Genomic DNA, 23,589 nt, shown 5'->3' with positions numbered 1-23,589 from the left:
AGTTACATGTTTTTTGTATATATTTTTATTGTAAAAATACTGTACAGAGGGCTACAGTTACATGGGTTAGGTAATGAGTACATTTCCTATCAAGTGTTGTTACCTCCTCCTGTGTTTTCCCCTACCATCCCTTTCCTCCCCAATTCCCCAACTCCTCCCTCCCCCTACATGTTGTTTTAAAATATGACTTTGCTGCAATCTTTTGTGAAGCCATAGATAAATAATAATGAGCACCTACTTCATGGAATTATTAGAGTAAAATGAGGTAAGTCATCTAGTGTTCAGAACAGTGCTTGGCACACAGTAGCTACATGACTGTTGACTGTGAAAATATTAAATGATTTTTATAAATTTCATCTTGGAGTCAACAATATTGATTGGTATTTACTTTCTACTCATCTAATCCTTTCATTCAAAATCTAAGCCAGTGGGAACATAATTCATTAAACTTATTTCTGTATGCAAGGGCTACTCTGAAAGCAAAGTATAGCATGTTCTGGAAAGAAATATGGAGAGATCTTGTATTTGCTTGGTGTTGGGGAAGATATGTTGGACATGTAGTTGAGAGAATGTCTTTGTCTACCAAAGAGATTGATACATTGATGCGTGATATTGATACATGTAAGATGTAAGGAACTACAGAATAAAGTACCTGCCTATATTGTCATGTGGTTTTACAAGACTCATAAATTGGAAAGATAGTTTCATATTAGCATCTCCTGCATGGAAAGGACACCAAATACAAAACAGTTCCTCATCTATTTCTAGCATTTTAACTAAAATTCAAAACTAGTGAAATATTTAGAGAGTATACCACCAGAGGGAGTGGGATTGCATTTATTTTTAATCCCATGATGAAAAGTACTCTATTGACTAATTTTATATTTAGGCAAAGATGATTTCATATATCATTAAAAGCCCAAATCTGTTGGGGGAAGAATAGATGCTCAGATTGCCTTTGACTTTACTTAATGAGACTCCTGAAACTAAGAAGATCCTAAAAGAGTTTTCAGTACTTTGATATGAAAGTATGCAGGGTTTGTCAATATTATAAAAAGACCAAGGAAACACTGCAGTGGTTGCCAAATCTAGAGAATTTAGAAAAGCAGCTTAAATAGTAAGGGAACCTGAGGCTAAAATTTGGAAGTTATTTTTATCCACTATTATTAACTCTATCACCTGGATTGTTAGAGAAGTTTTCTATTTCCTGGCATTTGTGATTTCAAGATTTTAAAGTTAGTCACAGGTTTATTAATAATATAGAAAATCAAACACAAAAATTTAGAAGAGAGTATTGTAGAAAACAGATGGGTCTAGAGAAACCAAAAGGTGTATTGTTGAAATGAAACTGTTAATACATCCATTGGGGTCCAGGTAATAAAATAACAATCTGAATCTTTACTCTCAACCTTGGCAAATATATTGCCAAAGATTATAAATCTCCAGAGGAGATATTTTTGAAAAATAACAATAATGAAGTCACATCTAAGAACAAGTAAATCAAATTCTAGACACAAAATACTCCATATATATATATATATGCACCTCCCCCTATATAATATAATATAATATAATATATATTGCTGTAACTTTTGAGAGTAATCAGGTGATCAGTCAATTAGAGTGACCATCAAGGAATTGTCACCACTTCAAGTCTATGATGTAGTCTAACTGCCATCTTGAACTAACTGACTCTTGGTACAATAATGGGCAATCAACAAATCTGTTCAGTATGTATAAGCATCCATTTCCCACACTACTGTAGTCACATGGCCAGGCAAGGAGTTGGCTCAACTGCCCGGGGCTCTGGTTCAGCTTCAGATTTGGGTTTTCTTCCTATTTATCATTCTTGATGGCTGAGTTGGCCAGCTTCTGCTGCTTCTTTGTCTCCTTCTACTTTACTTCTCCCTCTCTTCTTTCTCCCTCTACTCCTCCATTTTCAAAGGGTAAAAGACAAGAAGGCATGCCAAATTGCACAAACTTGTAGTTGTAACATACTATTACGCCAAACAAGTCACATGGTCAGGGACATGGCAAATGGCCTGAATATAGGAAGCGGGAAAGAATTTGGACCAAGAATACAATTTATTATCACCTTAACATCATATTTCTTTGCAATCATTCACCTATGAGGCCTACTACCCACGGCCAAAGAGAAGATGGAAACTTGAGTTCTTTAGCAAGAAAATAATCTGGAAGAAAACATAATTTATGGTGGAGGGGATTTCTTTGTAAAATTCCACTGACTTTCCTGTGACAAGCCAAGCCTAGGCCTGATAAATCTAGATTGTTGTATTTTCCAGAGTATAACGAGGTTGGCCTGCTTGTATGAGGTTGGCCATGAAATGTGCGACACAAAAAGATTGGCTATTATGTATGTGAAGTAAAAGAAGAGTTCACTTTTTTCCAACCTAAGGCATAGTAAGAATGAAGGAGAAAAAGAAGTAGAAGGAGGAAAAAAGAGTCTCATGGCTCACGTCTGTAATGCTAGCTACTCAGGAGACTGAGATCCGAGGATCACCATTCAAAGCCAATCTGGGCAAGAGAGCCCAAGAGACTCTTATCTCCAATTAATCACCAAAAAATCCAAAGTAGAGCTGTGGTTCAAGTGGTAGAGCTCTAGCCTTGAGCATAAAAGATCAGAGATCTCACCCAGGCCTTGAGTTCAAGTCCTAGGACCAGAAAAAAAGTCTGTATTCCTATTATTCTATCCAGAGAGGTGTTAGGAGATGAGTGGACCAAGACACTTCTAATTCTGAGATCTGATGAGAATTGTGGTTTGGCTACCTGGCCCTAACTTAAAGCCCAAACACACTGAAATGGAGGTGTAGTGTAATTAGACAGACAATGGCCATGAAGTTGGCCATCTCGGGAGGCTCAGGACTGAGGAATTTCCACAGCACCATGCAGGCAGGGTGTGGATCTCAGGAGACCTGGAGATCAGAGGAGGCATGTTTGTCATGCTGGCAGCTGTAGTCAGAGGATGGACCATTATCATCCCCTCTACAGAGACCACAGGAGGTCTGCTCAGTTCAGGTCTGGAAGGAGGGCATGTGAGAAACTTCGGGTATGTGGAGACCCAGAAAGCACAAGAGAACTCAGCCCGTGCTCTTATTCACATATCCTCAGGGCTATCTTGCAGAGAAATCAAGGAAGGAGCCTTGAAATAACAGAGATAACCAATTCACCTGAAAACTTAAAAATATCTATAGGAATTATTTAAATGATGTATTTTACTAAGTCCAGATTGGACCAGACTTTTAAAACAAAACAAAAGAAAACAAACAAAAAAAAAACCCTTCAATCAAGTCCATAGGATAGGGGCTGAAGAAGGAGATCAGATTCATTATAGGAAAAAGCAAAGAAGCAACATTTTCCTCTGCATATCTGAGTTGCAGTGGAAGTGAAATTTGCATTCCCATGATGGCAATAAATTTTATGATTTTATTAAGAAGGGAATTCATGTTTACTGAACAGTTCCTCTATAGATTAAACTTGTTTTTCCTTCCTCCCTCTATTCCATCTTTATCTGATACTAGCTCCAGCATTTGGCAATGGAGAAATAAGGCAGAATACAGACTTAGTCTTGCTTCATGGAACTGACTTTCTCGTCGGAGAGATAGCTTCTGTGAATGATAACCATTGCAATAGCGTAGCATAGGTTCTAGGAGAGAAATAGATACTAATCACCATGGCGTGAGAAGGGTGATGTCACTGTCATGGGGGAACTCATGAAAGAGAACTTGCTGAGACTTGCAAAAGGGTTCTCCTGAAAGAGAAGAATTAGGAGAAGCCAGAGCAATGTGAATCTTCCAGGCAAAGGAGCAACAAAGTCTAGAGACCAATGTGAGTATTGGTCACTTGGGCTGAAGTGCATATTTGAACAAATAAAGGCTGATAGAGAGGTGGGAGCTGTCCTTGTGGCAGTTCTGGGGCGGAGGTGCTTCTTGGGCTCAGGCTTGATTGCTTAGACTCCTGGCAAAGCAGGGCTTGGTGGGAGGGATAAGCAGAAATTGTCCCTATGCAGGGGAAGGAACCAGCCATCTTCGGATCCTCCAAATCAGATGGTTAACGACAAAATGCAAGTGAAGCCTAGCCTCCTGCTATTGAGAACTGTGCAGCAACAGATGCAGGAACACTGCTGGTGGTGCCAACAGTGTAGAGAAGGAGACAGGCAGGTTCAGAGGGCTTCCCTGGAAAGCAGCTTCTAGGCAGGGGGGAATAGGGTTGAGGAGTGAATATTTCAGAGTAAAAGGGTGGAAGCACATGGATGTTGCAGAGATCTCAAGGAAGTTGACTTGTGATGCCACGATGGAGGGAAGAAACTCCGAGTTGAGGCTGGAGATGGAGCTATGATTAGGAGCCTAGGATTCAATGGGAGAGTCCTGTTGAGACATTCAAGTGCTATAAGCAGACTTTTGTTGCATATTCTGTGGTTAGAAAAAGGGATTCAAATAAGAAGTCAGAAAGATGACCTTGGCCTGCCGCACTGAATAGTAAAAGAAAAAGACCTATGGAGAATGACTATGCACAAGCCTTTTTGACATTTGCCAGTATCTCATGGAGAGAATCAATATATACAGAGATTGCTCCAAAGGCTAGAAAGCCCAGTAGTCTCTAAAGCTTGTTTTCGAATGAGTTTATGCTTAGAAGGTACTGTACTTAAAATGATTGGTCAGTCTGACTCTACTCAATGATGCTTGAGCACTGGTCCATCAAGCATGTGTTACGCATGTTCTTCAAGCTGATGCTTGTAACATTGCATGAGGTCCTCATCAGGGACATGCCTTGGAAGACTTCTTCTCAGGGTTCATGTCAGGAATAATTTGTGCTTCTCCTGACTTTGAGTCTGTGCTTATGAGAAGTACTGTTAAAAACCACAAGTGCCTCCTTGGTCTGTGTCTAGGAGCCTCAAAACCAATTATTGTTGCTTCTAGCAAAGCTTATTGGCTCTCGTGGCATTTGCTGACCTCATTCTGGCTTCATTTTCTTGATTCTATTTTTAATTTTACTTTCTTCCCTGTTCCTTACTTGCTTATTACTATTATTTTAAATCTTGTAATGCAGTATCTTTCAAGCTACTTCAATTCCTTTCTGAAGTGAGATTGAATATAAATATAACGATATAAAAAGAACTTCCTGGCTCTTTGGCCAGAGAGCAGTGTGAAAAAAGTTGATATTGAATATCCTCTTAAGTAATTATAAATAGAGGTTTTTAGATTAAAGATATTTTTCTTTGTGCCCCCAGTACTGGGACTTGAACTCAGGGCTTAGTACTTTCCCTTAGCTTTTTCACTCAAGGCTAGTTAGTGTTTTACCACTGGAGCCACAGCTCCATTTCCAACCTTTTCCTGGTTAACTGGAGTCAAGGGTCTCACAAACTTTTCCTGCCTGGACTTCCCTCAAACTACAGTCCTCACCCATCAGCCTTCTGAATAGCTAGGATTAAAAATGTGAGTCACAGGCTGGGCACTGGTGGCTCATGCCTGTAATCCTAGCTACTCAGGAGGCTGAGATCTGAGGATCGCGGATCAAAGCCAGCCCAGGCAGGAAAGACCGTGAGACTCTTATCTCCAATAAACCACCAGAAAACTGGAAGTGGCGCTGTAGCTCAAGTGGTAGAGCGCTTGCCTTGAGCAGAAGAGCTGAGGGACAACACTCAGGCCCAGAGTTCAAGCCCCACGACCGACAAAAAAAAAAAAAAAGTGAGTCACAGAAGATCTTCACTAGCCATACAATGGACTAGGGTCTCATATCTAAAATGGACCTGAAACACAAAAAATTAAATCCCCCAACAACAAATCTTCAAAGAAACAACTGCCCAATAAATAAGTGGGCTAAAAACTTAAGGAGAAACTTCTCTGAAGAGGAAAAAAGGATGGACATCCTTTAGAGACTACTGGGCTTTCTGGCCTTTGAAGAAATCTCTGTATATATTGATTCTCTCCATGAGATACTGGCAAATGCCAAAAACACTTGTGAAAAAAAAAAAACGCTTGTGCATAGTCATTCTCCATAGACACATGAAGAAATGCTCAACCTCCCTAGCCATAAAAGAAATGCAAATCAAAACAACATTGAGATACCACCTCATCCCAGTTAGAATGGCTAGAATCAAGAACTCTAATAACAACAGATGCTAGAGGGGATGTGGACATTGTTGGTGGGAGTGTAAACTTGTTCAACCACTTTGGAAAGCAGTATGGAGGTTCCTCAAAAGATTCCACATAGAGCTCCCCTAGGACCCAACAATCCCACTTTTGGGCATTTAACCAAACAATCACAAACAAGGCTATACTAAAGCTGCCAGCACAACTATGTTTATTGCAGTATTATTTACCATAGCTAAGATATAGAACCAACCCAGATGCCCCTCAGTAGATGAATGGATCAAGAAAATGTGGTATATGTACACAATGGAATTCTATGCCTCCATCAGAAAGAATGACATTGCCCCATTTGTTAAGAAATGGAAAGACTTGGAAAAAATTATCTTAAGTGAAGTAAGCCAGGCCCAAAAAAACATAGATCCCATGGTTTCCCTTATTTGCAATTGCTAGTATATGTCTGAGTCAAGCAGAAATGGTCAGATAAGTTGATGTTAGGGGAATGAACCCTAAGATAAGTATCCAAATGATTTTTTCTTTCTTGCAATTGTTTCTAACAGATTTATAAGATGATTTCTTTGTATGTCCCTTCCCCATGGTATAACCCCTATTTTCACTGTATTAGATGTTGCTATAATTTGTGGAGGGGAAGGATAAAAACAAATTTTTTTTTGGGTCCGGTCATGGGGCCTGAACTCTGGGCCTGAGCGCTGTCCCTCAGCTCTTCAGCTCAAGGGTAGCGCTCTGGCTACCACTTCTGGCTTTTTTCATTTTGCTTTATATGGTGCTGAAGAATCGAACCCAGGGCCTCAGGCATGCAAGGCAAGCGCTCTACCACTGAGCCATCTTCCCAGCCCAAAACAAACTGTTTAAACAGGGATACAGGTGGACCCACTGCAACAATGAGATGTACAAGACGTTATGTCAAAAAATGAACTTTACAACTTGGGTGGGGGAGTGGGGCGTGGGGGGAGGTAGGGGGTGGGAGGAAGGGAATGGGTGAAGGGAGGGGGAGATGGGAAGGGATGGGAAGGGGAAACAAAGGAGGAGGCAACAATGCTTGATAAGAAATGTACTCATTACCTTGCCCATGTAATTGTAAATCCTCTGTACGGCATTTTCACAATTAAAAAAAAAAGATGTGAGTCACTGGTGCCCTGAAAAAAATGTTTTGTTTGTTTTTAAATCTAGGATTTCTCTTCATTTACTAAGAAAAAGCATTTATTTTCTAGTTTCTTCTCTAGATTACAATTTGATCATTACTAGCTCCTTCCTTATTATTTAAGCTGAACCACTGTGCTTTCTGTGTTTTGAAGTAGTAATTTTTTTTTTTTCACCTAGCACTTCTGAAATTTTTGATTTGGCAGAATATTGAAGTGTTTTGTCACAAATAGACATTTAAAAGACACAGATGCTGTTATATTGGCTTACTCTTTTTCTGAATCACCAGGAGAATTTCCTCCCTCTCTTCCTGTCTCCAACGTCTGGTTCTCTATTATATACAAAGAGTGTAGATTTGAAAGATTTATTTGTGGCTCCAAGAAACTAAAAATATAGAGCTAGGGGAGGGAAGTCAATCAGATCTTTGCTATCCATTGTGATAAATGCTCCCACAGTGGGTAAGCTCTGAGAATGTCCTAAGTTCCCAGGTTTACACTTTTCATCATGGGTGAGCAACAGCCCTGCTGAGTCAAACTCACTGCATTTCTTTGTTCTGCATCTGATTGTACCAACATTATGCAGACCCAGTCTGGGTGGGTGTTTGCCTTTTTACTCCCCATTTTGAAGTCAGAAGGTCTGGAATTACATGTCATGCAAAAGGCTGCAATTTCTATTTAAACCAGATCTCATTGTTGAAGGTAACCTTTTAATGCTAGATTTCGCTTAATGAAGTTAAGCCTCTCCGAACCCACAATTGGAAGATTACTTCCCTGATATGGAATCAAGGAATCCTATTAAAGGTCACATTCTGCAGAAATGATATCCTCATTGTTTCTGAACCATCTGCCTAACAACACTGGCATTGAAATACATCGGTTAGATGTGGTACACTCTGGCAATGACACACTTCAGCAACGCCATGAAGAGGCAGAATGGATTTTTTCTCCTTGTCAATCTGAGCTAGCCTTGTAACTTCCTCTGGCCAATAGGACATAGTATAAAATATAGTATAATGCAAGGTCTGAATCTAGACATCAAAAGGCTTTTCAGGGCTAGGCACTGTGGCTCACATCTATAATTCTAGCTACTCAGGATGCTGAGGTCTGAGGCTCTGAGGTTCAAAGCTAGTCTGGGCAGGAAAGTCTATGAGACTTTTAACTCCAATTATTTATCACAAAGCTGGAGCTCTACCAATGGTGGAGCTATGGCTCAGGAGGTAGAGTGCTGGCCTTGATCAAAAAAGCTCCAGAAGAGGGAGAAAAATGAGGGAAGGGGTAACAAGTTAGATAAGAAATGTAATCACTACCTTCCTTATATAACTGTAACCCCTCTGTACATCACTTTGACAATTTTTTTAAAGCTCAGGAACAGTGTCTAGAACTTGTATTCCACCCCTCCAGCCCATGTATATGCAATGTATATTTCTACTCATTGGACAACACAAACTTTGTTTATTTCTATCCCCTACCACCTCCAAAAGATGAAAGGTAACAATTCAATGCAACTGGGTGTCAAGTTGGGTAAATACACAGGCACTGTTCTCTAGAAATGTAAGTCACACCGCTGTGGTTAAAAGAAATATCTTCTTGGGTGTCAGTTTAGTTTCACAGAGCCTATGATCAGCATTCTGTTTGTCTGCTGAACCCAGGGTATAGTCAGAGAAATAGAAAAAGAAAGGGAGGAAGCAAACTGAATAATCTGATTGGGAAAGGCCACAGAGAGGTATGGGGGGCAAGGGTAGATTAGATCTGATGGTCTTAAGAAAGGGCAGAAGTGAAGCTGTCATCCAGAGTCAGGGAAAGCATTGGCAGGGCTCCCCAGGCATCTGGGTTTAGGGATCCCCAGCCTCCCTTTCCTTATTTAAAACTTTTATTGTGCAAATTGTGACATTCCTGATTCTGAGTCAAGTCAAACTACCTTGAGTATCTGTACCTTGCCTCTGCTCTAGCAAAAGCTCCCATTTATTATTGTGATTTCATTGGTCCTCAGTGTGTTTTGGTTACTTGATATGTGTCAGGCACCCTGAGAAGCACTTGTTACACAGTGGTGGACAAAATGTAGACCCTGCTTTTGAAAGACTTCAGTATGAAGCATGGTGGGGGAAAAAAAAGGAAGGAGCTCTATTGAAGAAATTCCTGGCCCATGGGTTATGGGGTCATTTGGGTGGGGGACACAAAGACATCAGAGGAGGCTTCTCAGAGAAATGTCTTTAGAAAAAGCTAGTACATGTATTTATGACACTGAACTGGGCATGATTTAATATTCAGACTCACTAGTTGACTGGTTACTTGATTGTGTGACCAAGAGCCTACATAAGTAACAGCTTCTCTCGGTAGTATATCCAGAATAGAGGGAAAAGAATTTACATGCCACTTCCTATCTCCTGTGATCACAGTTTTCCCCAGTGTTTCATCGGTCCCCTGCACTTTCACGTTACAAAAGCAGGTATACTTTCATGTCTCAGCACAGAAAGGAAGCCATGGGGCCGGAGGCTAGAGGTGCATGGCACTGGCTGAGATGCTGTCAGCCTGACTGTTTGAAGTCAATGGAAATCCACACAGAGCTGGTGGTTCCAAAAGAAAGCCAAGAGAAAGTAAACTGGAGCATAAAAGGTGTTTGATATAATGTTTGTAGCTTCTTACTTGGTGTCTTCTCTCTGGAAAGTTAGGAAAAAATAAGATAAATGTCCAGTTTCCATCTTCTATATTATATCAAGGTATTTGAAGGACAAGTTTTGTTGACCAGTATCATGGATACTGAAAATAATGATGAAATAAAACCTTGCAAACATATTGCCCCCAACTAAAACGAAAGGCAAAGCCATTCCTGGATTGCTTTTGGCAATAGCTTATCATTCAAGATGAGAATGTATTAATCATCTATTTTCAGGCTTCTGTCTTATGGATGCATTCCAATGAGCTTGAACATTTCTATCCTTTATGATTTCTGCTCTGTTCACACATTTCTTTTCAACAATTTATATTGTTTTCTGTATGGTTTATTGATAGATCAATTTAGGAATGGGTGATATTTACAGTAGGGGGAAAGAACGAATAAAAAGAATAAGATTTGTAAATTAAGTGTAGTATGAAGGCAATAAAACTCTTTTTAATATGTTTTGTTAACTTTATTTTCTATTTGTCAAAATCATATTGAAAGACAGAAAGAACTCTGTCTCCACTGGCATGAGATTGTTCCTTTTCATTCACAGCCAGAATCAATTGCATAGACTCATACAACCACAAGGGGGCAGGAGGTGAAATGCCATCCTAGGCCAAAACGGGGGAGGATCATAAATACTGGGCAAATAGTACTAATGGTTGGGCACTAGCGGCTTATACCTGTAATCCTTGCTATGCAGGAGGCTGAGATCTGAGGATTGCAATTATAATCCAGCTGGGATACACAAAGTCAAAAGTTTCTTTTTTTAAATAAGTTTTTTTATTGTAAAAATATTGTACAGAGGGGGTACAGTTACATGAACAAGGTAATGAGTAATGAGTACATTTCTTATAAAGAATTGTTGCCTCCTCCTTTGTTTTTCCCCTACCATCCTTTCCCTCCCATCTCCACAACTAGCTCCCCCCCCCGCACTGCCTAAATTGTAAAGTTCGTTTTTCGACATAGCATCTTGTGCATCTCATTGTTGCAATAGGTCAACCTGTATCCCTATTTAAACAATTTGTTTTTTCCCTTCCCCTCCCCAAATTATGTCAACATCAAATACAGTGAAAACAAGGGTTATACCATGGGGAGGGACATATAAAGCAACAAAAAAATCACGCGGTACCCTATAAATACGCTAGAAACAATAGCAAGAAAAAACAAACCGACTTGTGTCCTTATCTTGGGGTTCATTAAGCTTAACATCACCTTATCTGGCCGCTTCTGCTTGTCTCAGACATATACTAGTTATTGCAAATAAAGGAAATCATGGGACCTATGTTTCTTTGGGCCTGGCTTACTTCACTTAATATAATTTTTTCCAAGTCTTTCCATTTCCTAACAAGATTCTTTTTTTTTTTTTTTAATGTTTTTTTAATTGTAAAAACAGTGTACAGAAGAGTTACAGTTACATGGGTAAGGTAATGAATACATTTCCTACCGAGCATTGTTATCTCCTCCTTTGTTTTTCCCCTACCATCCCTTCCCTCCCCACCTCTCCAACTCCCCCCACCCCCTACAAGTTGTAAAGTTTGTTTTCAATATATTGTCTTGTACATTCATTGTTACAATGGGTCAACCTGTATCCCTATTTAAGCATTTTGTTTTTTTCTCTTCCCTTCCCAAATTAGAAAACTGTATATACAAGATGCAGGGCACCAATGTCAAATACAGTGAAACCAGGGGTTATACCGTGGGGGAAGAACATACAAGAGAAACAAAAAATCATCTAGTACATTTTTTAAAAACAATAGCAAGAAAGAAAAAACAATTTGTGTCCCTATCTTGGGGTTCATTTTACTTAACATCATCTTATATGGTCATATGTACATAGCTTTTGACCTTTTCTGCTTGTCCTCAACTTATACTAGTTATTGCAAATAAGGGAAACCATGGGATCTATGTTTCTTTGGGCCTGGCTTACTTCACTTAATATAATTTTTCCAAGTCTATCCATTTCCTAACAAGTGGGTGATGTCATTCTTTCTGATGGAGGCATAGAATTCCATATTATATGAATATATATACATATATATATGTATACATACATACATACCACATTTTCTTTTTTTTTTTCTTTTGGTCCGGTTGTGGGGCCTGAACTCTGTGCCTGGGCACTGTCCCTCAGCTCTTCAGCTCAAGGGTAGCACTCTACCACTTGAGCTACAGCACCACTTCTGGCTTTTTTCTTTTTGCTTATGTGGTGCTGAGGAATCGAACCCAGGGCCTCATGCATGCAAGGCAAGCGCTCTACCACTGAGCCACCTTCCCAGCCCACATACCACATTTTCTTGATCCATTCATCTACTGAGGGGCATCTGGGTTGGTTCCATATCTAAGAAATAGGAAATAAGGCTGCAATAAACATGATTGTGCTGGTAGCTTTAGTATAGCCTTGTTTGTGATCGTTTGGGTAAATGCCCAAAAGTGGGATTGTTGGGTCATAGGGGAGCTCTATGTGGAGTCTTTTGAGGAAACTCCATACTACTTTCCAAAGTGGTTGCACAAGTTTACACTCCCACCAACAACGCAGGAGGGGTCTCTTCTGTCTATGTCCCCTCCAGCATCCGTTGTTATTAGAGTTCTTGATTATAGGCATTCTAACTGAGATGAGGTGGTATGTCAATGTTGTTCAAGACCCGGTCGTGGGTCTTGAACTCTGGGCCTGGGCGCTGTCCCTCAGTTCTTCAGCTCAAGGCTAGCGCTCTACCACTTGAGCCACAGCACCACTTCTGGCTTTTTTCTTTTTGCTTATGTGGAGCTGCCTAATTGAGCCCAGGGCCTCATGCATGCAAGGCAAGCACTCTACCACTGAGCCACCTTCCCAGCCCTCAATGTTGTTTTGATTTGCATTTCTTTTATGGCTAGAGAAGTTGAGCATTTCTTCATGTATCTATTGGCCATTCTTATTTCTTCAGAGAAGTTTCTCTTTAAGTCTTTAGCCCATTTATTTATGGGGCAGTTGTTTCTTTAGGGATTTGTTGTTGGGGGGTTTAGTTTTCTGAGTTCTAAGTATATTTTAGATATGAGACCCTTGTCCATTGTATGGCTAGTGAAGGTCTCCCAATTTGTGTGTTTTCTATTGATCTTGCTAGCTATGTCCTTTGCCATGCAGAAGCTCTGCAGCTTCATGCAATCCCATTTGTCCAACCTTTCTTTGATTTGTTGTGTTTCTGGGTCTTTATTAAGAAAATTTCAGCCTGTATCAAGGAGTCCTAGATTTTCTCCAATTCTGTCCTGTAATGTTTTCAGAGTGTCTGCTTTGACTCCGAGGTCTTTGATCCATTTGGAGTTGATTCTGGTGCAGGGTGATATATGGGGATCTAGCTTTAGTTTTCTACAGGTGTTTAACCAATTTTGCCAGCACCATTTACTGAAGAGGCTGGCTTTCTTCCATTCTATTTTTTTTTTTTTAGCTCCCTTATGGAAGATTAGGTGGCTATAGGCCAAAGTCAAAAGATTCTTATCTCCATGTAACCAGCAAAATGACAGAAGTGATGTGGCTTATGTGGTAGAACACCAGTTTTGAGAGAAAAAAAAAAGCTAAGGGAGAATGCCCTGGTCCTGAGTTCAAGCCCCAGGATTGGCATGCACACGTGCGCGCGCGCGCGCACACACACACACACACACACACACACACACAATACGATAATACTAATGATTAGCCCAATAGTGTTTTTATAGTTAATGTGATGTCAAACCTTGTGTCAGAAGGAATATGTAATAGCATGTCTGACATGCATGCCAGCATTGTGGCATGCATAACATTTTTAGGCATTTAAATTGCAAGAAGGGTTATTTGTTAAATGAGTATGTAGCAGGTTTCAATATATAACCACCAACACAGCTGTTCAGAAAGGATTTTGAAAACCTTTATTTCCTTTAAATTACTGAAAGTCTTACTCTGCGATCCCATTTTATATATATATATATATATATATATATATATATAATGCATACATATATGTATACACACACTATATATATATATAAGTGAGAAATACAAACTCCATGTTAGAGGACTCCCCAGCTCTGGACTCTTGTGCCAGGGAGATGCTACAGTCTTTAACCCACTGGGCACTGTTGAAATGTGCATTAATCAAGTCACATGTGATCCCCATCTAGGCCTGGAACTCCTGCTGCTTTGGACAAGATGGGAGGCACAGTCTCTTTGTTGAAGTGGAGAGGCCCCGGGACTCACAGGCTAGCCTCCTGAAGGGCACCACTCCCTGATCCTCTCTGGCTCTTCTTCTCTCTAGGAACTGAGTAGGTGAGAGCAATCTTTCTTTTCTTCCCTCCCACTGGGCTTACAGACATGAGCCACATGTCTGGGCCCACCAGTCTTTGTATCCATTCCACTTGGAAGCAAACTCTTCCTGTTCTCCTGGCTCCTCAGTGAACAGTAACAACTGTTGACAATGAGCAATTCCTCTTTTCTAAAACTCACCTACTCCACAGGCATCCCGGTCCCATCTCTCTGGTCATTGTCTTGGTTGGAAGGCTTGGAGGAGCCAAGTCAACAAGACTGCTATAGGAGAATTCCTAGTGGTGTCAATGAAGTGTAATTGTGTGAATTCACTGTAGTCATACAGAATAGATAGCAAGGACGGAGTAGAAAGAAGAAAATGAATATTCATTTTGCATCTATTCTGTGTCAGAACTTGGCAAGATATTTTTATATGTTATCTCACTTAACCTTCAGAGCAATATTGTGAAGTGGAGAGTGTGAACCCAGAGAAACTTAACCTCAGCCTCTTCTATGTATGAATAGAATAAAACAATAGCTAAAATTTGTGATGCTCATTATATGCTAATCACTATGACGAGTTCATTTGATCTTTACAACTTCCTGAATGAGGTCCAATAGAAACACTGTTCCTGAGCTGAGGGTTGGTGGCTCCTATCTGTACCTTGGGAGGCTAAGATTCAGAGGATTGCAGTTTGAGGCTGGCTTCACAGAAGAGTCCTCAAGACTCCATCTTCAAAATAACCAGAATAAAAGCAATGCTGGACGCATGACTCAGGTAGTAGAGTACTAGCGGAGCAATCAAATCAAGGGAGTATGAGACATCAAGTTCTAATCTGGGCACTATTTAAAAAAATCTTATTTTAAAGATGAAAAAATTGTGTCAGACATAGTTCATGAGACTTCCTACAAAGAAATTAAATGCATTTCCAAAGAAATAGTCCTGGGATGAATTCAGGCACTGGAGGTCAATGAAGAGTAAACATTGTCCTGATTTCCCAGACAGACACCTTAAGTTCTGGTCCCCATCTCCTTTCAGCTGAGAGGTAAATTAGCAATGCCTAAGGTTGCTTAAGATTGGAAAGGAAAGGCCTTGTCAGCATTCCCAGTGGGACAGAAGATGACTTAATAAATATTCAAAACAGCTTTCCTAAAAAATGGCATATTAAGACCATGGTTTTTTTTTTCCTTTCCAGGTGCGATTTCTTATTACTTGGTTGGCTGGCAGCCACCTGGCTTTGGAAACACTAACACTGTGTAAACTATTTGGGGTCAAATCTTTGTGAGCAGGGCAGGTGATTCTACAAGCCACATTTGCCCTCAGATACACAAGTGTAAATATTCTTGGCTCTTCAAGGCGGTAGGCATACTACATTAATTTCCCAAAGGGGGAAAAGAAATCATTTCCCCTCCTTGGACTCTCATTGGTAACTTTGAACAGGGAATCTGAAAGATTAAGGAACTGGTTCCTGCCATGAGAAATGGAAGCAAACCAGATTTGCTGAAACCTAGTTGCAAGCAGATTTTATGGATTTTATTCCACTAACCCTTCCAAAGAATAAAGAAAGATGTGGCATTTTAAGGCATTTTTATGATAGATTGTATCTTAGAATAGCATTGATAACCAGTAAACATGTTTGGTTCTTAATGTTATTACTTAGTATAGCTATTTTAACATCAAACACAAAGACTTGAAAATGCCTATCACAGGAACTATTTTGCAGATTATTTGGCATTTTTAATAACACATATAGATTTTTGTATACTCAATTAAAATAAATATTTAATCTGACTTAATCAGATAATTAAAATAAAGATGTCCCAGATATCAAAACTCGCTTGGAAAAGTACATAGATGTCCTTAGTTTCATGCATTGAAGATATTTCTAAAGGGTTGCACACAAATCAAATTTTTGTCATTCGAGTTATGATTTGTAATTTCTAGGAGAAATGTTTATATGAAAGACTGCCATGATGAGATTAGTCACTTTTTAACCAATTTGTAATAGTAGGATTTTGCTTCCTGCCATTAAAAAAAAGTGTGTCCTAGATAAAAGCATCAACTTGCATTTACTACTTCAATTACACTGTTACAGATAATTACAAAGACATTTGTAAATGCTCTGCTATTTATGATTTTATTTCTAGGACAGTCTGAGAATATACCTACATTTGTATCTAGGTCTATATCTGTATCTTCTAGAAAAACATAGATTCCAGAGTTATTTGGTGTTAGGATTCAAAAAACAAACAAACAAAAACCCTTATCCTTCCAAACCATAGATTCCTTTTTTTTTTTTTTTGGTCAGTCATGGGGCTTGAACTCTGGGCCTGGGAGCTGCCAAACCATAGATTCTTGTAGATAAAATGCTTTGATTATTTAAATTAATGATTAGATCTAGTTAAATGCATTCCTATCTACTTTTCTGGAAATTTCTGAAAACAAGGCAAAACGAAGAAGAAGGAAACAACACAATATGTGTCATTTATACTTTAAATAAATTGACTATGGTAAGTTATAAACTTCAATTTGTCAAAGCCACTTGCCTTTAAAGTCTGTGCACATTCATATTATTGTGACACTGAGTTTTTGTTTGAGTTTTTTTTCTAATTTCCATCTTAATGAATGCATATATTAATGTGCTAAGTGGTATAATGAATTGTATTAAATATGTAATAGATGTAATAACAGACTTTATTTTTATAGAAACCTTAAACCAAAGGACATTTTTAAATGAATACGATTGCTATATTTTCCTGTGTGCAGTATCTTTATTTAATGTAACTTTGGCCACAGAAATAATACAACAAATGTGTGCTAAAAATTACTTCCAGGTACGTGTGTGTGAGTTTGGGGTGGGGGAAGGGAGCAGTGTATACAGGCATACCCTTTCCTTTTTAGTTTAAATATTGAGCTCTCTGCCTGTGCACTGGAGTTGCATTTTCCTCTTAGTCCCTTTGGCTTTTTTGTCCCTTCTACCCTTTCTTCTTGCCTAACTCCCGAAAGCAGGTGTGGGAGGAAATTGGTTTCTCTCCTTCCAGCCACAATCATCTCACATTCCGTCTGTTCTCAAGACCGCTTTGCTAGACCTTTCTGTCCAGATGAGAACGCTCCACATGTTGTGAAATTTAACACTGCATTTCCATCCTCTCAAATTTCATTCCTCTTATAGAGGAAGTTTGTACCTTGCTTTCCTCTTAAGGGTCCACACCTGATTGATAGAGGAAAAGCTTGGAGACACTGGAGAAAGGCTCTTGTTTCTGGCTTTCTTCCCTAAGCTTTAGAGATGTGAAACTTGGCAGGGGTGTCACAGTGACCCTGCTTGGAAAGTCGAGCAGGACCACCTCTAACCTAGTAAGCAGCCTCCTCTCCTCACCCTTCACCAAGCCCTACTCACACCAGTCTCCTTTCTGAGATGAAACTTTAAAGAATCCTGTGCACCCTCGACCTCCTAGCCGGTGACTGCAAACTCTGAGTAGAAAAACCATCTCCACTGCATAACAACCCTTAACCCAGTGTGTCTCCTCAACACAGAGGAGACACAGGTTAGTGTGTGTGTGTGTGTGTGTGTTCACTCTGATCACCCAGCTCGAAGACATTCTGCTCAGGATGACATGTCTAGGCTTGCATGAGCTCACGTTATGTACAATTTGAAAGGCCTCCCTTCTGAAGTTTTTTGGCCAAAAAAAAAAAAAAGAGGAAAACCATTTCTCCTCTGCCCGTTTGCATTTGGCAAAACGAACATGCCGTGTGCAGCTGCACGCCGGGGCCTTGGATTTCTTTTCTCTGCAGGACGCAGGGTCCGTGGGCACTGTCAGATCCGGGGGTCTTGAACCCCTAAGATTTGCATCCACCGCCCCTCCACATGCCTTGTGCTGGGGATTTCTTTTCAAAACATTCTTAAGAACAAATGACACTCGGTCCTGGAGATAAGTTGCGGAGAACTGATGCTCGTCTAGGATGGCTGGTTTATCCCCACATCCAAGAGGGGGTGTGTGGGGGGGGAGGGCAAGGGGGTGGTAAACAGACATCAAGCGCGGTTCAAGCCTGGGGGCACCCAGAAGAGTCATCTCTCCCCGAGGGATAGTCTGCACCCCTCACCTGCACACCCCCCCTCCTCCCCGCGCCCCTGGGGACCACGCACCCCTCACTCAAGTGGGGCTGGGAAGGGGGAGGGGGTTAATCAGGAGAGCTGGCCAGGTGGGGCGCCCAGCGCCCGCCCTCCCCGCCCCGTCCTGACCGCGGTGGGCGTCGGAGGTGAGGGGGCGCTGTTCGGGCAGCCGTGCGCCGGTGGCGGGCGGGCGGGACTGCTGCCAGGCTGACGGGAGACGCGGGCCCGCGTGGGGGCCGCCGCCGCCGCCGCCGCGGTGATGCGAAGCGGGTGCTGGGCCGGGCGGTGGAGTCAGAGCCGGGGCGCGGGAGCCGGAGCTGCAGCCTCAGCGCGGCCAGCGGCGGCGGCGGCGGCGGCCACAGCAGCCCCGGCTCCCCGGCCCCGAGCCGCGCTCTCCACCCCGCCGCGCCGGGAGCCGCCGCCCCGCGCTCTCTATGGACGTCAAGGCGGCCCCCAACGGGGTGGCCACCATCGAAGACCGAATCCTGCGGATCACCGGCTACTATGGCTATTACCCGGGTTACTCCAGCCAGAAAAGTAAGACGCGGCGGCGGCGACGGGGCTGCGGTGCCCCGGGCTGGGCTGGGGCGGGCGCCGCGGGGCCGCGGCGGGGCGCACGGGCGGGACACCTGCAGCCCAGCCACCCTCCGGGCCTGGGGATCGGCGGGGTGGAAAGTGCGTCCGCTGTCCGCGGTGCTGAACCCCGAGCCCGCCAGGGGTCTCCCCCCTCCCCCGGGCTGGTTTGGAGCGGGAGTTTGGGGGTGGGGGGGACAGTCGCAGAGGACCCTCCCGGGGCGCCCAGCCCGGCCCGCCGTCGGCCGATCGCCCCGCGCGGATGGACGCCGCCGGGGAAGAAGGCGAACATGGCTGTTCCCCTAGCGCACACTCCCCGAAAAGCCCTACTGGGTGTCGGGGTGCGTACAGGGGATGCAGGCGGGGGGGGGGGGTGGCCGGGGGCGGGTGACCTAGACGTGGGTCCCCTGGCTGGCTGGGTGGGCTCAGCGCACTCGGGGGTGGATGGGACGTGGTCAGCGCGGGAATTCCTGGTGAGCACCGGGCTCCGGGAGGCTCTGCACCCGGGGCAGAGCGAAGCACCCGCTCAGGTACCCCAGCCAGGAGCTGGCAGCACACATCGGAGCAAAGGACGGGCGGAGGGCGAGGGGCAGGCGCGGCAGGGCCCCCCAACCCCGTGCCCAGCGGGCTGCGCTGCCCGAACCCCGCTGTCTCCCCGCGGCGAAGCGCAGCCTGGCGGGGAGGAGGTGCTCACGTTTCAGGAGCAGATTTCCAGGGGGGAGGGCGACGGGGGGGGGGGCTCTCTGCTGCCCTCCCCACCCCAACACACAAACCCAAGAGCTGCCAGGCACCGGAGTGAAGCTCGATTCCCCCCTCCCCCCCCCCTTTTTTTTTTTTACTTTACCAGTTCATTTCTGTCTCAATAGAAAGGGCTTAATGAATATTTTGTTACTGTTGTGCTCTCTCTCTCTCTCTCTCTCTCTCTCTCTCTCTCTCTCTCTCTCTCTCTCTCTCTCTCTCTCCCCCCTCTCTCTAGCCTTTGAAGCTACCCGATGCATATCTGCATTTTGGGGGTGCCATTGACAGGATAGGGTCATTGAAGTTAGTGGACCTTCTCTCCCCCTCCAACCCCTTCCCCGCCACACATATAGATGAGAAATCACTTTTTTCCTCATGTAACTTTGTGCCCTGCTATGCTCGTTCTCTGTTGAATCATAATTCAGCAGCTTGGTTCCGTGGGCCTTTCTCACACAGATATTTTCTAGTTTAATATTTCATTTGGTTTCAGGAAAAGGCCTCTCCGCTTTGGATGGGCTCTGCCTAGCTGTTTTTAGCAGGAGAAGCTTACATTATTCATTTTTCCATACAAAAGTAATTAGATAGTGGTAGAATTTTTTCTGGGGAGAAAATAACACATCGTGGAATGCTCTTTGAAGTCTTTGTACTATAGCCTCAAAAGTTTCCCCCCCCCTTATTGTTCAAAGGTGTCTGTCTACTTTAAGCCTCTATTCTTAAGTAAAAGCACCGATAGATCTTGAGGAAACTACTTGAATTTCACCTCTAAATATTTAAATTAGGAACCATGAGATTTGGTCATTGAGAGAATAAAGAATCTAAAACCACAGACTCAGGCAAGTTTATTATTATAATTTTTATGAAAGTAGAATTTTGTTGAATGAAGAACAACCCAGAAAGAATACTGGGAAAGTGACATTTTAGATAAGAACATGTTCCTATCTTATTTTTGTGTTTGCTCAAAGAGCTGTGCATGTTTCATTTGCAACACAATAGCAGGACAAAGAAAGGGAAGAGCATTGGCCAAGGCTGTGACTGGAAGCCAGAAAGGATAAAGATGCATTTGGCATAGTTCTTTGTGATGGTCGATTGCCTAAATTCAGGCCACAGAGTTCAAACTGTGAATACAGAGACTCTCACAAGAATAGAGAATTTAGAGATAGAGTTAAGTATCTCTGAAGACATTCACACTTTCAGATGCAGAGAGAGATTGCCATTTTTTCACAGTGAGAGACTGGCAGAGGAGAGAGCTGGAAGAGGGCCAAGCAACCAAGCACCATGAAATAATCCTGCTCTTAATGCAGGCTTCAACTAGTAAACAAACACATTGAAGCAAACTAGTACAATATGGTCAATTGATTTAGCTGCTACCAGAAATGAGCAACAGCTTGGGGAAAGTCTGGAAGAATATATTCAGGAAAAAGCTACAGTGATGAATATATGATACGTGAATGCAAGGTGACTTTCCTGCCTGTCACCTATGAGAGTTTAAGGATAGGATGATCTATAACTTTTACCTTTTTGGAGGTAGATGAGACCCACCTATAAGAAATTTGCACAGAAGATCAGCCTTGTAGTAATATATCCTGCTGCTAAGCTTGTATCTTGTCCAGAGCAACTCTTGTATGGCTGAGAAAAAAAAATTGTAACAGGATTCAGAGAAATGAAGGTACTTTTATGGCCGCCAAGCCACTTAAAAAATCTTGTTCAATTTGATGAGCAGTTCACACACACACACACACACACACACACAATCCACAATCAGGGTTCAAAGATGATTAAAGCGTAGTGGCTAGCTTTGAGTTATTTATAACCTAGGGGAGAGCTGATGTCTGTTAAGAGATAGCAAGGGAAGTGGTGATATGTGGTTAAATTCTGGGTATATTTGAAATTAGAGCCAATAGGGTTTTTTGATGGTCTGAATACAGTATCAGAGAGAAGGAGAGAGAGAGAAAGGTTGGGGGAGAGAGAGAGGAAGGAAGGGAAGGAAGGAGAGAGAGAGAATTAAAACTAACCATGTTTTCTGGTTTGACCAAGTTCATTGTATGTGTGGAAGGAAGGCTTCAAGGTAGAGAAATTCAAGAAGCTGAGATCTGAGGATCGTGGTTCAAAGCCAGCCAGGGCAGAAAGACGATGAAACTATCTCCACTGGAGAACAGGAAGTGGTGCTATGGCTCAAAGTGGCAGAGTGCTAGCCTTGAGCAAAAGAGCTCAGGGAGCCGGGCGCTGGTGGCTCACGCCTGTAATCCTAGCTACTCAGGAGGCTGAGCTCTGAGGATCTCGGTTCAAAGCCAGCCCGGGCAGGAGAGACCGTGAGACTCCTATCTCCAATAAACCATCCGAAAATCGGAAGTGGCGCTGTAGCTCAAGTGGTAGAGCGCTCGCCTTGAGCTGAAGAGCTGAGGGACAGCGCCCAGGCCCGTTCAAGCCCCACGACCGACAAAAAAAAAAAAAAAGAGCTCAGGGACAGTACTCAGGGCCTGAATTCAAGCCCCATGACTGGGGTGGAGTGGGGGGTGAAGAAAAGAAGAAGAAAGAAGGAAAGAAAGAGAAAAAAGAAGAGAAAATTCTAACAAAGTTAGTTTTTTGCCAGTCCCGGGGCTTGAACTTAGGTCATTGGTACTGTCCCTGAGCTTCTTTGGCTCAAGGCTAGCACTCTACTACTTGAGCCACAGTGCCACTTCTGGCTTTTTTCTGTTTATGTGGTTCTAAGGAATCAAACCCAGGGCTTCATACATGGTAGGCAAGCAGCACTCTGCCACTAAGCCACATTCCCAGCTCTCCTAACAATGTCGGATGTATTAGAGTAGACTTAGAGTTCATAGATGCCTGATTGGAAATATAAGTTAGGGATTTCCCAACATTTGACAGTATTTAAAGCTGGACAGTGGATGAAATCTTCAAGGAATAAATATATAAAGATAAGACAAGAGAGGCAAGGATGGAACATGGAGACACTGAAGGCAAAAGAGGAAAAATGATTAAAAGAGACCAAAAAAGAACTCCAGGAGTCAGTAGGAAAAGCAGGAGCATGTGATAATCTGGAATCCAGGGAAGAAAGAGTTTCAAGGGCAAGGGATCAGAAGAGCTCAATGCTGTTAAAAAGCCAAGTGCCAGGAAGCCTGTAACTAAGTTTGACAAAGGAAGGTCATTGGTGACTTGGTTGTTGTTGTTTTACTTTTTTAAAACTTTATTATAAAGAGGCTGTACAGAGGGGATACAGTTACATGAGTAAGGCAATGAGTACATTTCTTGTCGAGAATTGTTACTCCTTCCTTTGTTGCTCTCTCACTATCCCTTTCCCCCTCCACCTCCCTCCCTCCCTCCCCCCCCCCCCCCACCAAGCTGTAGAATTCATTTCCAGTATACTGTCTTGTGGGTATCATTGCTGCAATGGGTCATCTTGTATCCTTGTTTCAGCGTTTTGTTATTCCCCTTTCCCCCTCAAATTGGACAAATGTATATTCAAGATGCAGGGTACCATTATCAAGTACAGCGACAACAGGAGATATACAATAGGGAGATGAACATAAGCATCTGGATAAGAGCAGATAGGGTGGGAAGACATGTAGTAGGATGTATTTAAAAGGACTAGGGAGAAGAATTGGAAACTTAGTATAGATGACTATTCAGTGGTTTGTGTGCAAAGGGAAACAAAATAAATGAAGGCAATGAAATCTAGATTTTTTTTTTCTTTTAAAGCTATGAGAAATAAGTTGTTTTCATGCAAAGTAAATAACTCGACAGAAAGGTAAAAAATGGTGTTGGGAGGTAGGATATGGAATCCAGAGCCCAAGAGATGTTCATTAATGGGGCTTTCCATAAGAACAGCAACAGCAGAGTATTGGGGCCAGGTCTGGAAGGGGGACGTTTGAGATCATGGAAAGCTGTTGCGGTTGTCTACTGGTGGCTTTAGTTTTCTCAAAGTCATCAGCCAAGAGTAAGGATGGCTGAGAGCAGGAGAGGCTGGAATAGAGGGAATGCGTGAATG

The 23,589-nt window shown here is 42.5% G+C and overlaps 1 protein-coding gene across 1 annotated transcript in view; it reads left to right on the top strand.

Moving 5' to 3' along the window:
- Nucleotides 1–18,512: 18,512 nt before the first annotated feature.
- Slc35f4 (solute carrier family 35 member F4) overlaps nucleotides 18,513–23,589 on the top strand; it is a 206,179-nt gene continuing 201,102 nt past the window's right edge. Inside the window, exon 1 of the mRNA XM_042682554.1 lies at nucleotides 18,513–18,827. Within this exon, the coding sequence (XP_042538488.1) occupies nucleotides 18,725–18,827 (103 nt within the window). The 5' untranslated portion in view covers nucleotides 18,513–18,724. The remainder of the gene's footprint in view (nucleotides 18,828–23,589) is intronic.

Source organism: Dipodomys spectabilis, unplaced genomic scaffold, assembly GCF_019054845.1.
Source record: "Dipodomys spectabilis isolate Male_0828 unplaced genomic scaffold, ASM1905484v1 ptg000073l, whole genome shotgun sequence".
Taxonomy (NCBI): Eukaryota; Metazoa; Chordata; class Mammalia; order Rodentia; family Heteromyidae; genus Dipodomys; species Dipodomys spectabilis.
Note: the sequence above shows the minus strand (reverse complement) of the source record. Positions and strands in the feature narration are given on the sequence as shown.